This window comes from Pinus tabuliformis, chromosome X (assembly GCF_031772625.1).
Source record: "Pinus tabuliformis cultivar Carrire ecotype Pingquan chromosome X, CPIR1, whole genome shotgun sequence".
In the NCBI taxonomy this organism is placed as follows: domain Eukaryota; kingdom Viridiplantae; phylum Streptophyta; class Pinopsida; order Pinales; family Pinaceae; genus Pinus; species Pinus tabuliformis.
Window position 1 is genome coordinate 1,056,729,055 of NC_142308.1, and position 27,841 is coordinate 1,056,756,895.

The 27,841-nt window shown below is 41.6% G+C and overlaps 1 protein-coding gene across 2 annotated transcripts in view; it reads right to left on the minus strand.

Moving 5' to 3' along the window:
- LOC149143458 (Pyridoxal phosphate (PLP)-dependent transferases superfamily protein) overlaps nt 1-27,841 on the minus strand; it is a 223,139-nt gene that overhangs the window by 182,201 nt on the left and 13,097 nt on the right. For both annotated transcript variants that reach the window (XM_089453377.1, XM_089453376.1), the window contains one exon: nt 18,276-18,404. In XM_089453377.1, coding sequence (XP_089309503.1) covers nt 18,276-18,404 — 129 coding nt within the window. The remainder of the gene's footprint in view (nt 1-18,275; nt 18,405-27,841) is intronic.

The window sequence follows — 27,841 nt, forward strand, 5'->3', positions numbered from 1 at the left end:
TTCCTTCCTCGTCAAGTTCTGGCAATATTGTTTGAACTGGGAGCTTGTCGCCTATAACCTTCTTTAAACATGAAACATGGAAAACTGGGTGCAATCGAGAAGCTGCAGGAAGCTCCAATTTGTATGCCATAGTACCAATCTTTTCCAACACCTTGTACGACCATAATACTTTGGTGATAATTTATTATCCTTCTTAGCTTGCTTTAGGGACATTTGCTTATATGGTTGTAGCCGTAGGAATACCCAATCACCTACATCAAAACTTCTTTCACTGCGATGTTGATCTGCCTGTTGTTTCATTCTATTTTGTGCCAACACGAGGTTATCCTTTAAGAGTTGGAGGACTTGTTGTTGATGTTCGATGTGATGTTCCACTGCCTGAACCTTAGAATTTTCTCTTAAATATGATGTGATTGATGGTGGTTGGTACCCATAAAGTGCCATAAATGGGGTCATTTTTGTTGCTGTATGGAAGGAAGTGTTATACCACCATTCAGCCAGAGGCAACCATTTGACCCATTGTGTCTGTTTATCAGATACAAAGCAACGAAGATATCCTTCCAAACATTTGTTTACTATCTCAGTTTGCCCATCAGATTGAGGATGATAAGATGAGCTATGAGCTAACTGAGTACCAAGACAAGAAAATAATTCTGTCCAAAAATTTCCAGTGAAAATGGGATCTCTGTCACTTACAATAATCTTTGGGTTTCCATGTAGCTTTTGAACTGTTTCCATAAATGCAGTAGAAACTGTACTGGCTTTAAATGGATGTGATAATGCACAAAAGTGTGCATACTTGGTAAGTCTGTCAACTACCACCATGATGACACTCTTTCCCTCAGACTTGGGTAAACCTGTGATAAAATCCATTGAAACCTCCTCCCAACGTTGGCTTGGAATGGATAAAGGTTGTAATAGACCCGGTGTCTTAATTGTTTCAACTTTATTTTGTTGGCAAACCAAACATTCCGCCACAAACTTTTGAATATCTGATTTAAGGCCATCCCAAAAAAATTCCTTCTTAACCCTGTGGTAAGTTTTTAAAAATCCTGAGTGCCCTCCTAAGGGGAAGTGTGCAATTCCATAAGAATCTTTTGTTTTAGCTGGGAATTCTTACAGAGGTATAAGCGATCTTTGTACCATAACGAATCATTTTTCCAGCTAAATGTATCAGAAGTACTGGAATCTTGTTGTAGCTTTCGAATAAGTGCCCACACTTCTTCGTCATTCTTCCATTCCTCCTTTGCTTCGTTTATCCAATCTGGTTGGATAATAGAAATGGCACACAACAATGCTTCCACATCCTCATCCTTTCTTGAGAGTGCATCTGCCACCACATTTTGCTTCCCTTTTTTGTAGATGATTTCAAAGTCATAACCCAACATCTTTGTGACCCACTTTTGTTGCTCTTCAGAGGATAATCTTTGTTCTAAAAAGTATTTAAGGCTATCATGATCCGTTTTTACCTTGAAGTGTCTTCCCATTAGGTAGGGTCGCCATTTCTTAAGTGCATGGAGTATTGCCAACATTTCCTTCTCATAAATAGCTTTGCTTAAAAACTTTCCCTTGATTGGACGACTTTCAAAAGCAATGGGTCTTTCATCTTGCATTAGAACAGCACCAATTCCATTTCCTGAAGCATCACATTCCACAATAAAGGTTTTTGTGAAGTCCGGTGTAGCTAAGACCGGTGCTTGGCACATTGCCTCTTTAAGATGTTCAAAGGCCTTTGTTGCTTCCGGAGTCCATGAAAATGAATCTTTCTTCAATAATGTTGTTAGAGGTGCTGCTATTCTCCCATAATTCTTAACAAACTTGCGATAATACCCTGTCAACCCAAGAAATCCTCGCAGATGCTTTATGGATGTGGGGATTTTCCATTCCTTAATGGCTTTAATTTTGCTAGGGTCTACCTTAACTCCTTCATGAGATACAATATGACCCAAATATTCCACCTCCTGGACTCCAAAGAAACATTTGGATCTTTTTGCATATAATTGTTTCTCCTCCAATAGTTGTAGCACCTTGTCAACATGTTCAACATGATCCTTCCAAGACTTGCTGTAGATTAGTATATCATCAAAAAATACTAACACAAATTTTCTAAGGAATGGTTTGAAAATTGAATTCATCAAACCTTGAAATGTTGAAGGTGCATTGGTAAGGCCAAAAGGCATGACCAAAAATTCATAATGACCCTCATGAGTTCTAAATGCCGTTTTCGGAATGTCTTCAATCTTCATTCTGATTTGATGATATCCTGAACGAAGATCCAACTTGGTGAAGTAAATTGATCCATGCAATTCATCCAGTAATTCATCAATGACAGGAATGGGGAACTTATCTTTAATAGTGAGCTTGTTGAGCTCCCTATAATCTGGACACATGCGCCATGATCCATCCTTCTTGTGCACCAATACTACTGGAGCTGAGAAAGAACTTTGACTCGGTTGAATTATACCAGCCTCTAGCATTTCTGCAACCATACGTTCAATTTCACTTTTTTGGACATATGGATATCTGTACGGCCTGATGTTTGGAGGAACACTTCCTGGAATCAGATGAATAGCATGATCATGATCACGCATAGGTGGGAGACCTTTGGGAGTCTCAAATACCTTGGAATGATTGTCCAGGACTTTTTGGAGATCTGGAGAAATAGATGATTCCAATGTGGAAACATCTAGCGAACATAATTGTGCAATTACACCTCTTTGCTCCTTTTTTAGAAGCTTTGTCATGCCATTAGAGCTGATTATCTTTCCTGGTTTCCCTGCAATACCCCTTAATTCAACTTCCTTTCCTTCCACAGAAAATTTCATGAAAAGTTCTTGAAAATTAAAAGCTATTGTACCCAAGGATTGTAGCCATTGGACTCCTAGTACAACATCAGCACCTCCCATTGGAATGGAAAGCATTGGGCTAGTCAATACATATTCTCCCATGGATAGCTTGATATTATGGCACTTTCCAGAACAATTTATTGTTCCTCCATTTGCAATCATCACTTGACACTCTGGTGCTGGATATAGGAAGCAATTCAATTCTTTTGCTACCCTACAATGAATAAAATTGTGGGTGCTTCCTGAATCAATCAACACTATTACCTTTTTCTTCTTGATTTGTCCTTCTATCTTGATGGTTTGAGGAGTGGTAATTCCCGCCAATGCATTACAAGATATGGTCGGATTTATTTGTTCTTCATCTAGGCTTTGTTCCTGGAATATATCTTCTTCTTTTGACCTTTCTTGCTCCTTTTCTTCTTCCTCTTCACAATCTATGTAGAATAATTTCTTCTCAGCACACTTATGACCTTTTGTGTATTTGCTATCACAATTGTAACAAAGCCCTTTTGCTCTTTTTTCTTCCAATTGTTGTGGTGTCAACCTTGTAGGTTGTGGAAGACTATGGGCAACAACACTTCCGTCTTTATAGTTGTGAATGGTATGCTTCCTAGTTGCCATAATTTTGCTTTCCATTTTTCTTGCTAACCTGAATGCCTTCTCTAATGAATCAGGTTCCCAAAGGCGCACATCATGTTGGATATTATCCTTTAAAGACCCTATGAACACATCAATCCTATGCTCCTCTGGAATATCTTTTACCCTTATGTTCAATTTTTGGAACTCCTCAATGTGCTCCATTATTGAACCCTTTTGTTTGAGACTTATCAATTGGCTAAAAAAAGTGTTGCTTTTTGTATCCTCATAATGTGCTATCAATTCTTCCGTAAAAATTGCCCAAGTGATAAATTGTTTACGAGAACAAAGCCATTGATACCATACAAACTGATTTGGTTCCAAATATAAAGTTGCCATACGTACCTTTTGTGTGTTTTGCACATTATTGAGATCGAAGAATTGCTCCATCTGTAATATCCATGTGGCGGGATCCTTGCCATCAAACTTCCTCATATCGATTTTTGGAACATGGTGAGTCTTCGATCCAACATTAGCGTCTATGGTATCATGATTAACATTTCTTTTGTTCTCATCATGAGTTTCCTTTACTACCTTTTCACCATTAGTGACCCTTTCTTGTAGCAACTTCTTCAATTCTTCCATATCTGTCTTCAAATCTGCCATGTCTCTCTTCAAATCTATCTTCGAATCATCCATCTTAGCTTCCATGCCCTTTATCTTAGATTCCACGCCACTTATCTTAGCTTCTGTTAGCTTTTGTGAGCGTGACATTTGTTGCACTTGTTCTTGTAATTTTGATATATCATGTAGCATTTCTTCTTCTTCTTCATGAGTCATGCTAGAGCTTTCAGGTTCCTTACTAGGTGTTTGCATTTTCTTTCCTCGGGGCATCAGTTACCGATAATAATGCTTTACTATGCCTTTTGAATTCCGTTAAACCAAGCTTACACAAAAATTTAAAAAAAAACTACACACCTTTTTTCACTTTATAGAAGCCTGATATTGAATCTGATGTATCTCTGTAATTTCGGATCATCCAGTTCTGAAATTGCTACCTGCAGTAGCCTTCTGCGTCCTCTTTCCAATGCCACAAGTCTGAGCCAAATTGGATTCTCCAAGGAAGAGTTATGTGAAATCTCCCACAGTGACTTGCTTTTAGACTGGTTCAGTAGAGCGAACTTGTACGACGTGCCACGAGTCACTGTTTCAACCTTTGAATCTGAAACACACATACAAGAAACTAAAGTCCGTCCTCTTTCTGTACCTTTTTACGAAATTTCAATCCGATCCTCAGAGAGAGAGTTATGACGATTTTCCCCAGGTCACCTGTTTTGAATGTAATTCAGGAGTCTGCAAAAAGGCCAAATTCCTCAGATCATATCTCCGAAAATGTCGTGCAAAAAGCTCTGAAATTCAGACCCAAGGTTCAGCGCCAATTCTTCTCAAATGGGTTTTTTTTTGCGACTTCTGAAACGTCACAGAAAAAAGTTATAGCGAAAATGCCACGATGACCTGTTTGGAGCAGCGAAACCCTAGAATCCAAAGCTCTGATACCAAATGTTATGAAACCAGCTCAAGAAAAGATAGAAAAGAAAGATCAACGCCTTAGAATTCAGCCTCTTCGAGGGGGCAACCTCCTTTACATTACATAAATGAACAATTCTTGGATGATACAAATGACAAAACCTCCTTTCTATATATAGGAGTCTAAGGAGTCACAATATAATCCAGCCGACCTAACAATAATAATATAAAGCCACAAAAATAACAATAGAGGGATTCTATGGGGCACAGAAATAACAATATGGGGGTAATAGGGGCACAACAATATAAATAAGGGTATAACTACAATAGTAATGGGGTAATCACTAGTATTATAGGGACCCAACATAAACACAGTCATGATGCCCTAAACCTATACGTTGTTATGGAAGGGTTTTTAGTCATGGAGGACAGCCCTACGACGCAACAAAGAGGCTACCACAGCGAGGCAGTTTGAGGATTGTGTTAAGTGCTCATGGAAGGATATACGAGCTGTTGTTTTAGGGTAACCAAAGTGTTGGTTGGAGGGTCGAGGGTCTGTTCTTGAAGGCCGAGACGGAGAGGATAAGTTTCAGGGTTGTTTGAGGTGGTTCTTGGGTGGAGAAGCCTTGGGAGAGGCAGCGCAGATTGTTGTGGTTAGGTCGCAGGCCCTACCTCACTGTTGAAGGGCAGCGTAGGGTATATTGAGGGTTGTTCATGCCCAAAACAACATAAAGTCAGGTGAGCATCTCTCCTAGTATAGGCCCCAACCAAGGAGGGTTGTTTGGGTGACTGTTTAGGGGCTACCAAGATGCCCTAACCAATCAAAATCACAACAGCTATATTGCAGACTTGAAACTGCAGTAAGACATAGTGATAGTGCAGTAAGATGCATGGGCAGCATGATGCAGTAAGGCGCATAAAGAAGCATGATAAATGCAGTGACTGTTGTAGGCAACATGCATTTTGTACAGTGCAGCACATTGATACAACTTAGTGATGATGAGCATGATGTGAATAGTGCAACAGCAAAAGGTATTGAAGCAACATGTTGAAGTGATGATACATTGCAGTATACATTGATCACAGTGATGGGTACAGTCATGATTAGTGAAGCATGATGAGATGCAGCATAGTGATGATGGGTGCAGCGTGGTGCAGCACAGTGAGGTGCAGCATAATGATAGGTGCAACATGGTGATGGAGTCACCTTAGAGAATCAGTCGAAGCAGCATGTCTTCAACTGAGTTCAGCTACCTCATGTATCATCTTCTTAGAGATGATCATTGCTCTTATTATGACAAGTCAAAATATTGACTTTTGATGTATATGTACTTTCTCTCTCTGTGCTGAATTATTGAAGAACATATAAGAAGAATTGATCAAGGGTTTCCCCACAGTGGGGTTTGTCCCTGGCTAGCGCCACATCTTGTGTCCTCTTGTCTTGGCTTGTCTTCTGCGATTTATGTTTATGTTCTATCTGCAATTTACTATTATGCTGATATGATTGCAAATCTGGAAAAGGTATTGAGCTAATTGAAAAAATTGAAGTGTATTTCTCTAAGCATAGAACATACCTAAAATTAACATGGTATCAGAGTTGAGGCGAAGACAAAGCCCAAGCAAGAGTGAAAGAGCAATCACCAAAGATAGTTGGAAAGGACAAAAGGATCAATGGATTCCTCGTCCCTCTTCAAATTCACCAAGGGTGAAGTCGAAGCAGAGAATATTAGCCGAGTGGCGCAGCGGAAGCATTTGATGGCCTACCTAAAGATCACTTCAATGGGAAGTTTGGATCTAAGGGTGGAAGGAAAGGCAAATGATCAGATATTGATCAAGAACCTTAACCAGGGTTAAGAACAAAGGTTAAGAAAAATGTTTGTACATGTGGTTGCAGTTCACATGACCGCCAGTTCTACATGAATTAAGTGTTAAAACCTCTATAAAGCGCCTTTTCTTTAAATTCTGAATTAAGCACGTGAGCAGTATTTGGCCAAGCGATAAACGGTTTTTCGCGTGGCGAAAGGCTGAGAGCAGTAATCTACCAAGAGCACGCGATTCCACTCAGCGGTCGACACGTAGCAGAGCATAACTGCTTTTCTCGCGCACCCTCAGTTAGATATCGTTCATGCATGAAATCTGCGCAAGATTGAGTGACATCCGTTGGATTGAGTGAGGTCACATCAACAGTGGAGATTGTCCGGGCAAGTTGGCCAGCGGACGACGCAACAGCGGTTGGATGGACGAGATAGATCAACGGTTCAGAATTAACCCGATTGTAAGCTCTATGGAGGATTGTCCCTAACCGTTGGGATTATACTGCACATATGTGCGCCCAACAGTTACGGTAATGCTAATGGCTACCTCTGACGGTCAGCCTGGTGGAGTGGCTAAAGTTTAGCAGACATGCTAAGTTTAGTTGAAGTCAAGTGCAGTCGCCAATATTGGTGGAGATAACACATAAAAGCACTCAAAGAATAGTTTTAAGGGCAGAGCCCGAGAGTTAGAGAAACTCAAAGAGAGTGAAACAAGAGGCTCGCTAGACTAAATAGAGCCTTCTGAAGCTGATGGAATAGTCCATAGAAGCTGAAGAAGTCATCTTCATGGAGAATTCCATCCAAGAAGATTGATTCTGGAGTTCAAAGCCACCAAAGGTTGGAGGCAGTTGCAGGAGCTACCAGAGCTCATTCTCAGTGAACCAACAGTCAATTCTGACTGTAATGAGTCTTCTGAATCCATTGCAGGGATTTGCAGAAGCATCTAAAGACTTCTAAGGGCCAAGAAGCTACAGGGAAGTTTCAAGAAGCAAATGATCAAATGATCAATTTGTTGTAGGTGTCTGATATGTGCTGGAGACAGAATAAGAAGTTCCAGAGACAGTTGAAGAATTCTAAGGGAGTTAGTGCCATCCAGAAGCTCAAGTCAGCTCAGAGCACTGATTGAAGGAATAAAGTCCAAGGAAGCTTAGATATGTTTGCAAGGGATATAGATGGTATTCTAAGCCCATTGGTTCAGTTCAAAAACCTTTGGAGTTAAGGGTGGAACTTGTAAAAGAAGCTTTACCATAATCCCAAAGAGCGAAGTCAAGTTGACAAGAGCTTAAGGAGACGTAGCCCATGATATTAGGGTGAACTCCTAGATTATATTGTTGTTATGTGTGGTTGTCTTTTGTTGCATTTATTGTTATATGTGTTTAATATCAGCATGAACAAATAAGCACTTAAACAGTTAAAACAAAGACACACCTATTTCAAGTACTTAATTCCGCAATTGTCAACATAAGCTAGATCATTATTTGTTAAGCTTTGGAGTGGGAGGTTCTCGTAAGTATAACAAGATGTTAAACCCTCATTTCAGATTAGGTGGTATCAGAGCTAGTTGCTTGATTGACAAAGCATAGTTGCTTGTTTGACTTGAAAGGTGTTAAATAATACAAAGGATTTGACTGTTTGATTGTTTGTAAACTGACTATTTCTTGAGTTTGCAAAGGTGAAGGGGAAGCTACTGATAGCTAAGTCCAGGAAGGACAAGAAGGAAGAAGGGTTGAAGGCATTCTCCTTACCCCAAGGACCTCAAGGCAATCCTTGAAGCACAAGAGGTTTGTTTGCTAAAGGTTGCTTGAATAAGCTCTTTGTGAATTTTGTTGAAGTTCTTTTGTTCATTTCGATAATGACAACTTCTACAAGTGAGTTCTCAAAATCTTCCTCCTTCACAAGATTCTTTGATGAAGACATGAAGCAAGACTTGTTCATCATGATGGATATGGTGAGAGAAATGTATGAGGATGAAAGGAAGAGCACTAAACTTCGAGAGCAGTTGAATTCCATGAAGGAAGAGAAGCAATTGCTTTCTAACAAATTGCAGGAAGTGGAAAGCCAACTTCATATTGCAAATATGAACTTGGAAAGGATGCATGAGTTGGAGACACAGCTCCTTGTTGCCAGAGAAGCCTTAGTCAAGTATCAGCTTGAAGAAGAGGTAAACAATTCTAGTTTTTCTTCAATTTCCTCTAAGAATGTTTATGTTGGTTCTTTTGAAAAACATACAAGAGGCATAGGGTCCAAGTTGATGTCAAAAATGGGCTATGAAGGAAAAGGATTGGGCAAACATGCACAAGGCATTGTTGAGCCAATAATGGTTGAGGAAAGGCCTAAGTATTTGGGTCTTGGCTATGAACAAGCTTATGGAGAAAGTCAGCCATGAAGGCAATTGAAACAGTTCCTAGAAGGAGTTTCATGTCAGGTTCTCTACCTCAAGTTTGTAAAGATTGTATTCATGGGGAATGCAATAGTTTGAAACCTACTCTGCAAAAAGAAGGTGTTCATAAGCATGCACTTGAACCAGAGAGTTGTGAAAGCTCTAAAAGCATTGAAGAGATTGATGGTGTTCCAAAGGGAGCCACTTCTTCATTCAATTCACCTCCTCATAAAGGTAATAAAGGTGAAAGAGAAAGGTAAATTTCCATGTAAAGCATGGTAAATTTCCACATAAGCATTGGAAAAGAATTGCATGTTCCTTTTGTGGTTTGGATAACCATAGTGTTTCTAGATGTTGGAAGAGAATGGCCACATACAGGAAACTTTTGAAGAAAATGAGGCAAGAAGCCAAAGGTCCACTAGACAAGGCAAATCATATTGTCAAGAAGATGCACATGCATTGCACTTACTGCCATAAGCAAGGACATATTGCTGAAAAGTGTTGGACTCTGAATCCAACAATGCTTCCACGAAATTTGAAGAAGGTGGAAAGAGAGAATGGCAAGAATGGAAAGGAAGTTTCCATAATTGATGTGCTGCAGGATGATTCACATGTTGATGTCAATGTGTAGACAAAGGAAGCACCTTTGATGTGGGTTGGTAAGAAATGGTTAGAGTTCTTATCCAATTAAAGGTTGCATGTCTTTTGATTTGATGCATTTCTTTGCTAATGGAATGCAAGTTGCAGGGTTTTACCAAAAAGGTGAATGGAAAAGTTGAGTATGAGACTCACTTTATTGCAGCAAAATTATATTCATTTCAGCTTTGTAAGTACAGTGTGCTTAAAAGAAAATTGAAGAATGGAATACATACATGAGAATGGTATGTATGAACACAGGGATGATGATGATTTCCTTCTATTTGAACATGTATGTGTAATTGACTTGATGGTTGATTGCTTTGTTTAAAACATGCATGTAATGTCATGTTGACTTGGAAAAGTTGATTTAGTCTCCAAGATTGTAAAAGAGAGATAATGATGAAGTGTTTCATCTTTGAAAAAGAATCCTTAAGTTCTTTTTGTACATGCTTGACTTGAAGGGTCAATTGTTTGAAAATGCATGTTTTTGTTGGCTTGTTATTTAGTCGATCATTTGTACACAAAATGTAATGACATGATGATGATTCACATGATGTGAAATCTGTTTCTTTTGATGAAGCAAGAGTTTATGTTGTTTTTGACAATATGTCAGTAAAACATACTTTAATTGGTACAAATGTAAATTTCTGTTAAGAAGATGTAATCTTACATTTGTTTGAGCCACCTTGGATCAATGATCAAGGAAGAGATGTTCAACTACCTTCTGTAACCTTCTCAGCAGAAGTTCAGAATGAATTCGGGAGGAAAACCAGTTTTAACAGGAGGACAAGCGCATTCAGGAAGGAAAGTGTTGACTACCTTCAAGTTTTGGTTCAGAGGCACTAGCTATACAAGGCAGGTATATGGAGGTTGAAAGAAAAGGGTGTTGTACTCTCATCTACTGTGTAGATCGGTATATCAGTCTTTTGGGGTCCAAAAGATTCTCAATGGGGAGGAGTGATCAAATATTGGTCTTGAACCTTAACCAGGGTTAAGAACAAAGGTTAAGAACAATGTTTGTACATGTGGTTGTAGTTCACATGACTACCAGTTCTACGTGAATTAGCGTTAAAAGGTTAATATTGGCCTTAAGTGCTAAAACTTTTATAAAGCGCCTTTTCTTTGAATTTCGAATTAAGCACGTGGGTAGTATTTGGCCAAGGGGTAAATGGTTTTTCGCACGAGCAAAAGGCTGGAAGCTGTAATCTACCAAGAGCACACAATTCCACTCAGCGGTCGACATGTAGCAAAGCAAAACTGTTTTTCTCACGCGCCCTCGATTAGATATCATTCATGCATGAAATCTGTGCGAGATTGAGTGATGTCCGTTGGATTGAGCGAGGTCACATCAACGACGGAGATCGTCCAAGCAAGTTGGCCAGCGAACTACATGACAGTCGTTGGATGGACGAAATAGATCGATGATTCAGAATTAACCTAATTGCAAGCTCTATGGAGGATTGTCCCTAACCACCGAGATTATACCGCACATATGTGTGCCCAATAATTACGGTAATGCTAATGGCTACATCTAACGGTCAGCCTGGCAGAGTGGCTAAAGTTTAGCGGATATGCTAAGTTTAGTTGAAGTCAGGTGCAGTCGCCAATATTGGTGGAGATATCACATAAAAGCACTCAAAGAGTAGTTTTAAGGGCAAAGCCCGAGAGTTAGAGAAACTCAAAGAGAGTGAAACAAGAGACTCGCTAGGCTAAATAGAGTCCTTCTGAAGCTGATGGAATAGTCCATAGAAGCTTAAAAAGTCATCTTCATGGAAAATTCCATCCAAGAAGATTGATTCTAGAGTTCAGAGCCACCAGAGGTTGGAGGTAGTTGCAGGGGTACCAGAGCTCATTCTCAGTGAACCAATAGTCAATTCTAACTGTAATGAGTCTTCTGAATCCATTGCAGGGATTTGCAGAAGCATCTGAAGGCTTCTAAGGGCCAAGAAGCTATAGGGAAGTTTCAGGCAGCAAATGATCAAATGATCAGTTTGTTGTAGGTGTCTGATATGTGTTGGAGACAAAAGAAGGAGTTCCAGAGACAGTTGAAGAATTCTGAGGGAGTTAGTGCCATCCAAAAGCTCAAGTCAGCTTAGAGCACTGATTGAAGGAATCAAGTCCAAGGAAGCTTAGATCTGTTTGCAGAGTGAGGACAGCCAGGGATATAGATGGTATTCTAAGCCCATTGGTTCAGTTCAGAAACCTTTGGAGTTAAGTGTGGAACTTGTAAAAGAAGCTTTACCATAATCCCAAAGAGCCAAGTCAAGTTGACAAGAGCTCAAGGAGACGTAGCCCATGATATTAGGGTGAACTCCTAGATTATATTGTTGTTATGTGTGATTGTCTATTTGCTGCATTTACTGTTATATGTGTTTAATATCAGCATGAACAAATAAGCACTTAAACAGTTAAAACAAAGACATACACCTATTTCAAGTACTTAATTCCGCAATTGTCAACATAAGCTAGATCATTATTTGTTAAGCTTTGGAGTGGGAGGTTCTTGTAAGTATAACAAGATGTTAAACCTTCATTTCAGATCAGTAGATGCCTTGCTTACAGTAAGTTTGGCCATCATGCGAAGAAGTGTCTGAATGGTAGGGACACATCACTTGATGATGATAACAATCATTCCAAGGACATCTTCAATGATCGAAGGAATCTAGGTCATCAAGGAAATGGCCAAATCTTCAAAGAAAGCAAGGAACCCTAGGTATGAAGAATCAAATGTTGTTGGCCCTCTTCTCCAGACTCTTTGGGAATCTAGCTTATTGGTTGTAGTGCTTCAAGGCACTTCATTGGATAGAAGGGTGCTCTCTCTAATTTGGTAGAGATGGAAATAATCGTGGAGATTATACTTGGAGTCAATGCCACCTATACCGGAAAGGGTGTAGGGAATGTTACCCCTCAATTGAATAAGGGTAACTCGATTCATTTACAAGAATCTCTTTATGTACCTGATTGCAAGAAGAACCTGGTGTCCATTTCAGCAATGGAAGTCAAAGGTTTCAGAGTGGCATTCATCGATGGAAAGGTACGTGTTTGAAAATGGAATTTTCAAAGATGCTTTTATTCAGGGTTGGCAATTTGTATCAAGTTGCAGGAAGTCCATTGGGGACCATGTCATTTGACACATCTCTTCCAGAGCACCGAAGGTCTGCTTATTATGGGACCCTACCTGATGTGAGTCAAACGATGATAAGGATGCCTGAATTCAAGAAGAGCATGAAGGTACATGTCTGAGATGTACCGAAGGAAAATCTTACAAAGGGGCCATTCCCCTCATGTAGCAAGTCCACAGGTTTGGAACAACCCAATGGGTTTGAGATTCATGATCAAGAATCTCATGTACGCAGGTTGAATAAAGCTCTCTATGTTTTAGAGCTAACACCCCAGGCTTGATATGAGAGGATTGATAGTTGTCTGATGAAGCTGAAATTCACTAGGAGTGAAGTCGATCCAAACTTTGCTTGAAGGTTGTAGATGATAGACCTCTCATATTGGCACCTTATGAGGACGGCCTCTTTCTGACAGGTGCAGACCCTCTCATTTGAAAAAGTAAGAGGGAGTTGGATTCCAGATTTGGAATGGTAAACTGCTAGCCCATGACTACCTCGATGGAGCTTAACTTTCAGAAGTTATGTGGTAGTGATGCCAGACCTGATTTGGGAAATGCCTCTGAGTTTCATAAACTCATTCTAGCATTGATGTTCTTGGTGAACTCCCGTTCGGATATATATTTTGCAGTTAGCATGTTGAGCTCATATATGGTTGAGCCTCACTAGATTGGTGCCAAGAATCTTCGAAGATATCTTCGGGGCACAATCTCATGGATTTTGATACACTGCCGGAAATGTGAAGCTGCATGATTGTTCGAATGCTGACTAGGCAGGCAGTGTGGAGGATCACAAGAGCACTTTTGGGTGTTGGTTCTGCTTCGATATCCGGGATGAACAAGAAGCAGAAGATGGTTGCTTTGAGCACCGTTGAGACCGAATACATAGCTACGAGTATGACCTCGTGTGAAGCTGCCTGGTTGAGGAAGCTCTTCAATGAGCTATTTGTACACATGATGGATACCACCGTGATCTTCTGTGTCAACCAGAGGGGGATTCGATTATTGAGGAATCCCGTATTATATGATCGCTCCAAGCATATAGACATCAGGTACCACTTTATCTGGGATATGGTACATCGATGAGCAAGAAGGCTCCATCGCATTGGGATTGATGTGCAGGTCGCCGACATTCTGTCGAAGCCCTTGGGAAAGGTCAAATTTGTGATTTTCCGAGAACAACTAGGAGTTGTGGGGAGACTCTCTCCTAAGGGTTGTAAATGATATGGACATTGAGCTCTAGGAGCTCTAGGGGGCTTGGGGGTACATCATGGAGCGATGAGCAACCATAAGGTGAGTGGTCCAGCCTTCCCCTAGTGGTTTGCTATGTAGGCAGGATGAGTTGTTCATCCTTCTCCTGCCAAGACACCATCATAGGGTGAGTGGTTCAGCCTTCCCTTGGTGATTTGTTGTGTACAGGGTGAGTGGTTTAGCCTTCCCCTAGGATACCCCTTGCGACATGTAGGCAAGATGAGTGGTTCCTCCTTCTCCTGCTAAAACATCCTACCCATGCAATCTGGGACTCATGGGAAGTACCTCTCATCTGGCCAATGAACAGGGAAATGAGGATGGGGACCATAGTAGTACCGATGGACGCATCATGTTAATACCGTACTCCCTATGCTAGGATGATATTGATCTGGGATCAATGAAACTGACTTTGGGTCAGTGTGAGTGGTTTGAGACACTCTCTTATGATATTGATTTAAGATCAATGAAACTCACTTCGAGTCAGTATGAGTGGTTTGAGACACTCTTATGATATTGATTTGGGACCAATGAAACTGACTTCGGGTTAGTAAGAGCGATATAACTCATTCTCTTTTGGAATGATCTGGATCAGTAAGAGTGGTATGACACACTCTCTTCATATGGGACTGACTTCGGGTCAGGAGAGAATGGTATGACTCTATGAGACATTCTCAATCAATTCTTCTTCTTCATGGTTCAGTAGAGCAAAGTAGAGCAGAGCATTGATGGCAGAGATAGTACAGTCTGGCAGATGGATCAGCAGATGGAGTTTCCTAGTTGAGAGGGAGTGTTAAAATTGGCAACTAGGGCCAAACTCCACGTGGGTCATCTTATTTATGGCAACTGATATTTTTCTTGGACTCCTCTCATCGAGAAGTGTAGGATTAATCTAAAGATCATCCGATTCCAATAAGTATTCATGGAGATATGAATTTGTTTGTGTTATGGGACAATTCATCCAGGTCGGCCAGCAACCAAATAACCCCCACTTGTGCTCAACATTTAGTATAAAAGGGGTGGCTTGATAGTCATTTGGACACACTTCACTCTTGATTTCTCTCCACTTGTTTTGGGTTTTCGTGGCAAGAGAAATCTAAGAGGATGAAGCCCTAAACACAGGTCTAGAAGGAGACCCTATACGCAGCAAAAGAAGGATGCCCTAGTCATTGTCATAATAAAGCCTAGTTGCAGGTCTTGTGAAGGTTTGGCCGCAGTTCAAAGGGATACTTATCCACTGTTTAGGGGAGCTTCAATACGCAACAAGGTAGCCCTAGCCGCAGATCTAAGGAAGGGTTATAGCCCAACTTTGGAGGAGCCATAGTTGATGTAATAACGTGCCCTAGCCGCAGTTTATTCATAGATAAACGCAATCATGATGCCCTAACCCTATATGCTGTTATGGAAGGGTTTCTAGTCATGGAGGACAGCCCTAAGACGCAGCAAAGAGGCTACCACAGCGAGGCAGTTTGAGGACTGTGTTAAGTGCTCATGGAAGGATATACGAGCTGTTGTTTTAGGATAACTGAAGTGATGGTTGGAGAGCCGAGGGTCTGTTCTTGAAGGCCGAGACAGGGAGGATAAGTTTCAGGGCTATTTGAGGTGGTTCTTGGGTGGAGAAGCCTTGGGAGAGGAAGCGTAGATTGTTGTGGTTAGGCCGCAGGCCCTACCTCACTATTGAAGGACAGCGTAGGGTATATTGAGGGTTGTTCATGCCCAGAACAACATCAAGTCAGGTGAGCATCTCTCCTAGTATAGGCCGCAACCAAGGAGGGTTGTTTGAGTGACTGTTTAGGGGTTGCCAATATGCCCTAACCAGTCAACAGCTATATTGCAGACCTAAAACTGCAGTAAGACATAGTGATAGTGCAATAAGATGCATGGGCAGTATGATGCAGTACGGTGCATAAAGAAGCATGATAAATGCAGTGACTGTTGTAGGCAGCATGGATGTTATATAGTGTAGCACATTGGTACAGCTTGGTGATGATAAGCATGATGTGAATAGTGCAACAGCAAAAGGTATTGAAGCAACATGTTGAAGTGATGATACATTGCAGTATACATTGAGCACAGTGATGGGTACAGTGATGATTAGTGAAGCATGATGAGATGCAGCATAGTGATGATGGGTGCAGCACGATGAGCTGCAGCGCAATGATAGGTGCAGCATGGTGATGGAGTCACCTTGGAGAATCAGTCGAAGCAGCATGTCTTCAACTGAGTTCAGCTACCTCATTTATCATCTTCTTAGAGATGATCTATGCTCTTATTATGACAAGTCAAAATGTTGACTTCTGATGTATATGTACTCTCTCTCTCTGATGAACTATTGAAGAACATATAAGAAGAATTGATCAAGGGTTTGTCCCTAACTAACGGCACATCTTGTGTCCTCTTGTCTTGGCTTGTCTTCTGCGATTTATGTTTATGTTCTATCTGCAAATTACTATTATGCTGATGTGATTGCTAATCTGGAAAAGATATTGAGCTAATTGGAAAATTGAAATAAATTGCTCTAAGCATAGAACATACCTAAAATTAACAGGAGTCCACATACTATCAAATTGAGCTATCGGGCTTAGCGGAGACATTCCTCGTTGAGCCTTCCTTATACCACCCTTTTGACCACAGTAAGAGAGCAAGGTTGCTTCCTTTTCAGACCACTTCAACCCAAGAATTAAGTGTTTTCTGCTGCATTTTTGTTTCTTGTTTAAAAATTGGCCAGCAGTGATTTCATCTCTTCCTATAATTTTTTAAAGTTCAGAATTTCTTTTTGGAGTGTAGGGGAATCCTCAATTGGCTTTTGTAAATGCAATTTTTCTTGTGTTTTCATTTCAAGAACCAGCTACTTGAGGTCTATTACTTCTGAATGGAGATGTTGGTTTTTAGTTTTAAGAAATTCCACCGTCCACAGTGAATCTTTGACCTGGGAAATCCAATATGAAAAGTCCCACTCCATGGCAATATTAGTGTGGCTATAGATTTGTCCTTGTCTATTGTCACTATTTTTCTCTAGCAACAATGGCAATGGGGTTTCCAATCCCTGCACAACACCTACCCACACCTCATCTCTGGCCCCACAAAAGCACTTCTCAAGTGATTCCTGATAATGAATATCCTTCAGGGCTCGAGCAGCTCCAGCTATGGCAGCAACAATGACTGAACCCCTTGGTCATCTGTAAAAACGATGATTCCTCACTCAAACCCTACTCGAATGCCTTCTAAGGACAACGCAGCCTAAGTGGTTTTCTACAAACAAGGTTTCTAGCAAAGACAGACAAGGTTGAGGGTTTCTCACAACATACGAAGTTTTCCAGTGGCAGTTGAAAGGGTTTTCCAGCAGCAACTAATGGGGTTCTGCAGCGGTCGCAGATGGGGTCATGTTCAGCGACAGTGAAATGAGGATAAACACAAAGACTTCCACCATGAGCATAATGCGTCTGAAGCTTCGAGTACCAAGGGTTTTTATGAGATGGGACGAGGGATTGAGGACTGAAGGCAAGACAAAACAGGAGTTTGTTGGGCTAGACAATATGGGACAGAACAAAAGCTGGACAGGAGCTGCATGGGGCTGAATGGGAGCTGGATGTGGCAGAATGGGAGCTCAACTTGAGGGCCAAAGGCAGGATGGAACAGGGGTTCAATGGGCTAGACAAGATAGGACAAAACATTTTATGCTTTGACTGTCATCGAAGTAAACTAACCACACACCCCCACATAAAGTGGGAGAAAATATAACTTAAAGAGTCTTCTACATATTTTAAAAAAAAATATGAATTACAGAAATCAAAATAACGTCCATTCATAACTAAAACTCCAATCAATGGAATAGGTAAGAACAAGCAAATATGAAGTACATCAAAGAGAATGCCTAGAATATTCCCAATCTACCTAGAACATAAATCAAACGAAACAAAAGCATATAAAATAGAATTGTGAAAACTATACAATGCATAAATCACACCGTAGAGATATAGCCATATAGGGACCAGATATAGAGGTATGTAACAATTACAATCTATGTGTTTGTGAGAACAATTGAAAAAACAGAAGTATTTTATTTCTAAGATCATGAAGGATTGAGAAGATATAAAACTTAACAAATAGCATGCTAATCAGAAGAGTACCTTTTCAACCAGCGCCTCTCGAAGGTCTGGTAGTCCTTCATCTGGACCATAATTGCTAGTTGAAGGTTGCCAGATGGCATCCTTAGTTTTTTCTAGGGCTTGGTCTGGTGGTAGCCAATGAACTACACCCTGCACAGCAGTCCATATGTTCAATAATGTTAAAGAAATTAGGTAAAAAAGCATAAAGAAATGAAACTCCAAATGTTCTACGAAATTAGGTTGGAAAGACAATTGACTTGAAAAACCAAGAGTGCCAGAATGGAAACACATTCTGCTCCATTGCAAGACATTTAAGAAAAATAAAATGAGAAGTTACGGAAAGAAATAACACAGAAATCAAAGTACAAGTTAATAAAGAGGGATGAGCCAAGGGAGAACAAAAGAAAACAAGTTTAGGCAGGAAAGATATCTGAAGGGAACCAAGACTCTTCACTTTTGCGAGTCTAACTGTTCCTTTTTCCTATTATTAGCATACACAAACACGTGCTTGTTTATTTGCACTAACTGCCCACTTTGTCTAACAATCCCAATACCGTAAATGCTTTCTAGTTTACTTACACAATCTCCAAACTTTCCTGTAATTATTATAGAGTCTACTTAAACTGACTGTCTTTCTCTGTTTCACAATATATATTAATAATGAAAGTGCTCATATTGTTGACATTCAAAACAAGTTGATGAAAACAGGTACGACTACAAGACAAAACATAAATGGACAAAACAAACATGGAGACTTTTTAGTGAGCAAAAGGACTATATCATCAGCATCTATAGAATTGTGCATTTTTATCAAGCAGACATGATATCAATGTGACTGGCTTTATTCTGAAACCATTCTTGCCCTGCACGTGAACCTGATAACTGTTGTACAACATTTATAAAGTTTCTATCACATTCTGATTTTTGGAAGATACACTGTGTCAAAAGTGACTCGAAAAATTTTGCACACCAAAATGATCATGCCTAAACGAGAGATAACCAGAAGGAGAAACTATGCAAATGCTGATTGATGTTATCTAAGTCACTCAGTTCATTTTCATGTTCAAATTCAGCAACAATGTAAGAAAGAAATCACCAATGCAAATTGATATAATCAAATTTGCCATCAAGTTCGAGAGAATACATAATTCAACATTTATAAAAATATATGATAAATTTCTATGACATTAATAAATATGGACATGTTAGGTCTAACATGTTATGACATTATTAAATATAGACATGTTATTAAATTTATTAGGTTTGAATTTAATTTATATTTATTTACTGAAGACAAATATCATTGCATTTCATTGTTTATTAATAAATTCAAATTGATGTGAATTTATTCATAGAAGAAAAAAACAAACAAAAATTCAATTTTAATCATCTTAAAAAAAATCCAAACATGACTGAATTTTATCAGTCTCCAAAAAAACTCCAACTTTTTAATTTCAATAATAAAATATGTCAAACACCAGCACATAAGATGTTATATGACAAATTTTAGGAAAGAAAACCTAGTTCAGAATCAGCTTCAGCAAGCTCAGCAAAGGGTAGAAATGGACCCATTCAATAAGCTCCACCAACAAGTAGCCAGTATGTTGGAATGACTAGTGCGACTATAAAGCAAGAGGCACTAGGATTGGGGGGTATGCAATGGATGACTGACAGGGATGTGCGTTCAAAATTCTATTTCCAACACCTAAAGAGAAAATGGAAATCAAGGCGGATTTTGGTTATGTGAGATCCTAGTGGCAACCTCACATAGCATGATGGAAATCTGAGAGATTTTTCAAGCCTATTTCCAAAGGATCTTCATTTCATGACAATCAAACTCTTTGTGTGATGCTTACATTAAGCTTGTTAAACAGGTTGTCCGCAAAAGACAGAAACTTATGAGAGGGTTTATCTTTCTAGGGAACTGCAGTTAGATGAATTGGAGGTCACCATGAAAGAGCTCAACAACTAAAGTCCCCAAGCCCTAAAGGTCGTCCGGTGAAATTCTACAACAAGAAGTGAGCTGTGACATCTGGTTAACCCCTAATATTTGAAGATCTGTAAGGAGTCACTCAAAAGTGGTGGTACAAGGGAGCTGCTCAATGAAGGCCTTGTCAAGCTCACCCTAAAAGTTTCAAAGGGGATTTGGTAGGCAAATGGTGTCAATCACTCTCAACAATGTCTCCTACAAATATCCTAGCATTGTTCAAGAAGAATATGCTGCCGGTTGCCCAAGAAGTCCAAAAGGAGCAAACCATTCTTATTAAGGGCAGACTTACTCTTGATAATTTTATATTTACCTAGGAAGGTCTTGAGTGAGCTCGAGAGACTAACCAAAAGGTTATTTTTTAAACAAAAAGCCTCTTTTTAAATAAGTGCTTGGAGAAAGCCTACGACAAGGTTGAGTTGGACTTTATCCTTTATATGTTGTATGTTGAATTTTCTAAGTCTATCTGTTAGAAAATTAATCTGTATTCTGCTGGTTTATTTCTTCTACTTGTTTAAATTCAAACAAGTTATTCAGTACATTTAAATATTGAAATAAACACAATACAGTCACAACATCTACAGATCATCAATTGAAAGAAAACAAGCACACAAGTGACACCGTTATTTTTGGACAAATGTCCCCAGAAAAACCCAATGCAGGAAAACCGGTGCAGCTATTCAGAGGGTTATATTATTATGCAGTCTATCTGAGTACAAATGGGTGCCTAACCGGCTCACCCAACAGAGAAAAATACACGGCAGCAATACCTCTATATTCAGAAATAGGTATTAAGAAAACTTGTCCCACGAAACCCTCTCCGGCACATCTGAAGCTCAGCGCTGGCCCTTCTGGCCTCTACGTCAGCCCCAGGACCCTCTGCGTCAGCCCTTTTAGGCAATGCATAGCCTCTGGGACCCTCTGCATCACTCCAGTAGCCTCTGTGTGGATGACGCAGTCCCTCTGGCCTCTGCGTTGTCTCTGTTGGGCTCTGCGTAGCCTGGACTGGTTGTTTCTCTCGCTCTCTCTGCTTCTGCACTGGTCTCTCAGTATTGTCTTTACCTCTCTGCCTCGTACTCACTACCCCTCGCTATTGATCACTGATTCAACTTTGCTTAGCAACCCCGCTCTAGCAAAATGAATGACTAATCACTTTGGTGTGTTCTCCAACTGACCCTCAAGCCTCTTCTTATACTTTTCTCGTTGGTCCTTCAACGGCCGAGATTAAATCTCTAATCAACGGCTAAGATTAGATTTGGCTTGATCCATGACTTTTGGAACCTTCTAACCCAGTTTTATATTAATACCCATTAATATTTTATTTTTCCTAAGTTTAGACTTAGGAACTCCATTAAAAATATTAATTATTTTAATATCTCCCAAACCGGGTACAATCTGTCCAAACCATTTCTAGGTCTTGGAGATCTCATGTGCTTTAGCCTCTCCACCAATTTTCATGGCTAGAGTACATCCGATGCTACCCCAAATCAGCACTCCCTCTTAGCAACGACTATGCTCTAGTAATACTCCTCACTGAGCATCACACTAATTATCCGGCACCGGTACCTGTGCTGATGCTAGGCCTCCCCGCCCAACATCCTCTACACTACTGCATCTTGTACTACTTCCCATGGCCCTCCCACTGCCACTACTGCATCTGTACGGCAGCTCCCTCTGCATCCATGTTGCTGCTGATCCATCCTCCCAACACTGCATCTGCACTGCATCCCTCTCTCATCATGCTGCATACTGCTACTGCACTGCAACTCAGTTACTGAGAAGTAAGTAACTGATCTACCCAACATCTGACATCCTTGTCAAGCTAGAAATCTGAAACACTCCCAATGTTGAAGCTCTCTCTGCTGCTAACCAATGCTCCCTCTACAAACCTCTGCGATGCTGCAACAACTCCTTGCATCTCGCATTGTTGCACACCTCTCTATGCCATCCTGCACTTGTGCAACACTCTCGTGCCTCTCGCACTGTTGCAGCCTGCTAGCCTTGTGCTGCCTAGGGACTCCTGCACTGTAGCACTCGTTGCCGCTTCATCCGCTTCCGTCACTACCTACATCCGCCAGTCCTGCTAATCCTCTTCGGGGCGCCCGTTGGGTACCTCAAGGATCCTCCCCCTCATTGCCTATAGTCTTCCTAACTACAGCTCGATGTCTCCCCACTTCTTTTCAAGTGACGCATGAGCACTCATAGCACAATCGTCATCCTCCTCGACTTCTTTCTCCGCCTTCGTTGGCGTTGCCTTCGAGTCAGAAGCCTTTCCCTTACTCTTCTTCCTCAGACACTGGTTTGCATAGTGACCCAATTCCCCACAATGGAAGCACTTGACCTTGGAGACGTCCTTCTTCTTCCTCTTCTCTTGCTTTCCCGCGATGCTAGAGATGCATCCTCTTCATCTTCCTTCTTGATCCTAACCCCTTTTCCGCTACTCCCCGCTTTGGTCAGCCGTCTGATCTCTTCTTGACAAAGAGTTGCCCACAGTTCTTCCCAATCCGGAAGACTCGTCCTACCCAGTATGCTCTGGACAAATGTCTCCCAATCCTTGGAGACTGCGTTAAGTGCGGTCCTCACCATCAATTCCTGATCTGGCGTGGCCCCTATGGAAGTTAGTTGGTCACGGATCTCCTTCAACCGACCAAGGAAGACATCTATCTGCTCTCCCTTCTGCATCTGGTATGACCTTAGCTAATTCTCCAGGAGCATCTTCCTCTGCACGGAAGTATGCTGGTACAATGTCTTCAAAGTGTCCCACATCTCCTTTGTCGTTTCCTTCTCGGCAATATGTGGTACCACATGATCCTTGACCCCATCAAGGATGATGCACTTTGCCTTAGCCATTGCCTCCTCGTACCTTTCATTAGCTACCAGGTCAACTGGGATAGCCATCACTCTCAAGGCGAAGCCCTTGATACGATGCCTTTCTAGAATAGACAAGATCATGGCCTACCAGACCACAAAGTTGGACGCTCCATCCAGCCTATCCTAATCTCTCAGCCCATTCACGGCCATCTCGCTGCTCTTCTGTCAACTCCTTCGAGTCTCTCTACTTCCCTCCTGGAAGTTCTCGGTTCGACTCCTGCTGAGTCTCTCTACTTCCCGTCTGGAAGTTCTTGGTTCGACTCCTCCGAGTCTCTCTACTTCCTCTCTGGAAGTTCTCTTATGGACTCCCTCTGAGTCCCGATTTGCCTCCTAGAAATCCTTTTGCCAATTGTCAAGTTACTCCTCTCCGATCGTTTGTGCAACTGCAACAGTGATTTGGATTCCTTAGCTAGAAATCCACCTCGGCAACAACTCCTTCTAACTTGGTCTTGCGCTGTTAGGTATTGTTCTAACCACAGTACCCCATCAGCTTCGCTACACAAACTACCCACAGCCTCCTATGCCCCAGCAACTTTAGGATTGAGCATCTTGGCTCTGCGCAATCCCGACACCAGAAAAACAGCTTCCTAGCCAACTACGTCAGCCCACCTGACCTCTGCGTGAGCCTGTTTCTGCCCTCGTCAGCCTCTGCGCTGCCTCTCTCTGGCCCAGACTGATGACGCAATCCCTCTGCGTCAACCCTTCCTCTGTCACTTCTACAAGGATCAACTACTGTCACTCAAGACAGCTAATTCTGCTACAAATGCTCTGCTCAGTTGATGCCTTCAGTTCTCCTGTGATCTGTAACCACGCTCTGATAGCATGTTGAATTTTCTAAGTCTATCTGTTAGAAAATTAATCTGTATTCTGCTAGATTATTTCTTCTACTTGTTTAAATTTTGAACAAGTTATTTAAAACATTTAAATACCAAATAAACACAATACAGTCACAACATCTATAGATCATCAACTGTAAGAAAATAAGCACACAAGTGACACCGTTATTTTTGGACAAATGTCCCTGGAAAAACCCAATGCGGGAAATTTAGAGGGTTATATTATTATGCAGTCTATCTGAGTACAAATGGGTGCCTAACCGGCTCACCCGATAGAGAAAAATACACGACAGCGATACCTCTATATTCGAAAACAGGTATTAAGAAAACCTTTCACACGAAACCCTCTCCGGCACAACTGAAGCTCAACGCTGGCCCTTCTGGCCTCTGCATCAGCCTCCTGACCTGCGTCAGCCCTTTGAGGCACTGCGCAACCTCAGGGACCCTCTGCGTCACTCCAACAACCTCTACGTGAATGACACAGTCCCTTTGACCTTTGATCTGTCCTTATTGGGCTCTGCTGCTGGACTGGCTGCTGCTCTTGCTCTCTGAAGTCATTTCGTATGTATGTGCTGCAATCGGAAATCACAGCGTTCGTCCCAACGATTGCAGTCAAGGACATCCTAGTGCAAGGAGACAGTGAAGGAAAGAGGGGCAGATGGATAGCTAAAATAAAAGAATATGAGCTAGAAATAAAGCCTACCAAGCTCATTAAAGGCCAGGGGTTGGCCAAGATTTTATCTGAATCCAACTGCCAAGCTCTAGGGATAAACCTGATCATAGAGGAAGGCAGACCAGAGGATCACCACAGCGGAATTAAAATAGCTGAGCAGAAGATCTATGCCAAATATGAGGGATCGCCCAGGTATAAGAACATTGTTCATTACCTCTTATTCCTAAGATGCCTATTGGGATTGGATAGATCTAAATACCGAAGTCTGAGATTGCAGGCACAGAAATACATTATATCCAATGGACTGCTCTACTGGAAGGACCCGGTGGGGGTATTACTGCTATGTTTGGTTGAGGGAGAAACCCATGAAGTGATCGAGGATTTCCATGGGGGAGTCTGTGGAGGACACTACAGTTGGAAGACAACAGCACATAAAATCCTCAAGGCAGGATTCTACTGGCCCACGTTGTTTGGAGATGTTTATTCTCAGGTCAGGTCGTGCCAGAAATGCCAATTGTTTGCTGAAAGACAAAAGTTTGCTCCTCTCCCCCTGATTCCTGTGCACGTAGAGGAGCCTTTTAGACAGTGGGGATTGGACTTCATTGGAGAAATAAACCCACCATCTAGTGGCCAACATAAATGGATTTTAACAGCCACTGACTATTTCACCAAGTGGGTAGAGGCTATCCCAGCTAGAAAGGCTATTGACTCAATAGTGATAAAATTCATGGAGGAGAACATACTATCCCGCTTTGGGTGTCCTTTTAAAATTATCATTGATAATGCATAGGTCTTCAAATCTGCCAAGTTCACCAACTTCTTCCATAAATTCAATATCATTATTGGACACTCCACTACATACTACCCTCAAGGGAATGGCTTGGCTGAGTCTTCTAATAAAACTGTGGTGAGGGTTCTAAAGAAGACCATCACTAAAAATCAAAGGAACTGGGACTCCCAACTGAAGTTTGCTCTGTGGGCTAACCGTGTAACACCCAAACGATCCACTAGGAAATCACCTTTTGAGCTAGTATATGGCAAGGTTGTTGTCTTCCCAATCCAATTAGCAATGCCAGTAGCTAAGTTGCTACAAGAAGCCGAGGAAGAGCCAAGTGCCTTGACTAGAAGGATAAATTAGCTGGTGGAGCTTCACGAGAACAGAGAGCAGGTGGGGACCAAATTGTCAAACTACTAGCAAAGGATGAAATCTTTGTTTGACAAGAAGGCTAAGGACAGACCTCTTCAGCAAGGAGATTTAGTTCTCAAGTGGGATGTCCGACGAGAAGACAAAGGCAAACATGGGAAATTTGATCCACTATGGTTCGGCCCCTTCAAGATTGCAGAAGAGAGGGGAAATAACACTTACATGCTTGAAAACTTGGATGGTGAACTGTTGGAACTACCTATAAATGGTTAGTTCCTAAAATTTTATTTTCAAAACTAGAGATATCTATCTCTTGCTCATTGTAAATATCCGGTGTGTGTGTTGAAATTGTTATTTGAATTTTTCAATTTATTATCAAAAAAGTCATTTTTCATAGAATTATATTTTGTTTAAGAATGACTCCATGCCCAATGGAAGGAAAAGCTACTGGTCTGTAGGTCCTCAGTGCCTTGCCAGCAAGGCACTGTCCCCAGTTGGATCCAATGTTGTCACTCACTGCATTGTGGGTTTCAATTGGTCAAGGTTGCCCAAGAGTAGTGAAGTTGGAGCCACTTTCCCAGGCCACAGAAGATCTTAGAGCTTAATCAGACCCTCTCCATTGCCTAGTGCTTGGAAAGAGCTTTCCAATGGTATATAGAAGTCCAAAAAAGGACTCCTAGATCAGAAGTTAGAGCCTGTTGAAGATTGCCTTTGGAAAGCCCAGAAAACTAAGAAAAAACATTAAAGGGACAAAGGAAAATCACATTGGAGGGCCCCACATCCCGCAAGTCCCGCATCCTGCATGTCGGCGACCCCGCATCCCACATGTCGGCAACCCTGCATCCCACTAATTGGTGGATCGGTGGGGTTCTGAACTTAAAAGACCTGCGAACCGCCGATCTCACGATATAGTGGTACATCATCGGGGAGGCCGAAAATTCGTTTATAAAGGAAATGCTTGACAAAACAAAGACTGGGCCACCCCCCTTCTCTCTCCTCCACGTGGCATCGACGCTCCTGCAAATCAGCGAAGTCCCGGATATCGGCGATCTACAGGGTTTTCATTCCAAGACCGTGCGGGGGCTGATCCTGCAATACAATGTAAAAGTTTTGGGAAGGGACAAAAACCAAATACAAAGGAAAAGCATGGTAAAACCAAGGCAGGGTCGCCCCTTTCTCTCTCCTCCATGTGGCAGTACAGCATATCGGCAATGGGCAATCCCACATTATCAGTGATTGCAGGAACAGAGGGGCCACCTCCCCAAAAACCTTGCGGGGTTGTGATATTGCGATTTAGTGCAAAATCCCCGGGGGGGCCGAAAGTCAACAACAAAGGAAATACATGCGAAAACAAGGTCGGGCGGGACTTTTTCTCTCTCCTACAGGGGGCCATGTGGCGGCAGGTGATTGGTCCTCAAAACTGACAGGGCAACTGACGTCATAAATGACGTGACAGTACAGATGACACAGGGCAGTACAGATGCTGACGTGGCAAATGACATGTGTCACTCAGTTTCAGCGTTTTCAAGGGTCCTATGGGGCCATTTCCAGGTGACACGTGTCACCACTCACAGGGTGACACATGGCAGTGATGACATCACCCCGCAGATTGACGATCGCAGGTGTCTTGGGGAAAAGCTAAAGGTAAAATGCTATCAAGCGTCGGGATGCGGGATTCTGAGTAACAAAGAAAAAGGACCACGGATGCGATAAGTTATTGCAATCTATTTGATGAGGTCTTCGCGTCCGGGATATCCTTTAAAGGCCTTAGCGCCTAAAAGGTTAAGCCCCTAGTCCCAGCCTGTGGTTATATGAAGACAACGGAGATAAGGGCACTACACCAAAGGGGGGCTTAAAGGGAAGTCACAACGCACTTGTTTCATGTTATTCCTGTGTTAAAGGCCCGCGTTCGAAGGACTCCCGAGTACACCATGAAACACGACACCAAGCTTTTCAGGGCACCGATAGTATTTAACAGAGTTTTAATGGGCTGATGGGCCAGCAACTAAAGACTTAAATGGAGCATGGCACAGCAATGGAGCAGTACACGGGACTCGGGAAGATTAATGGCTCAGC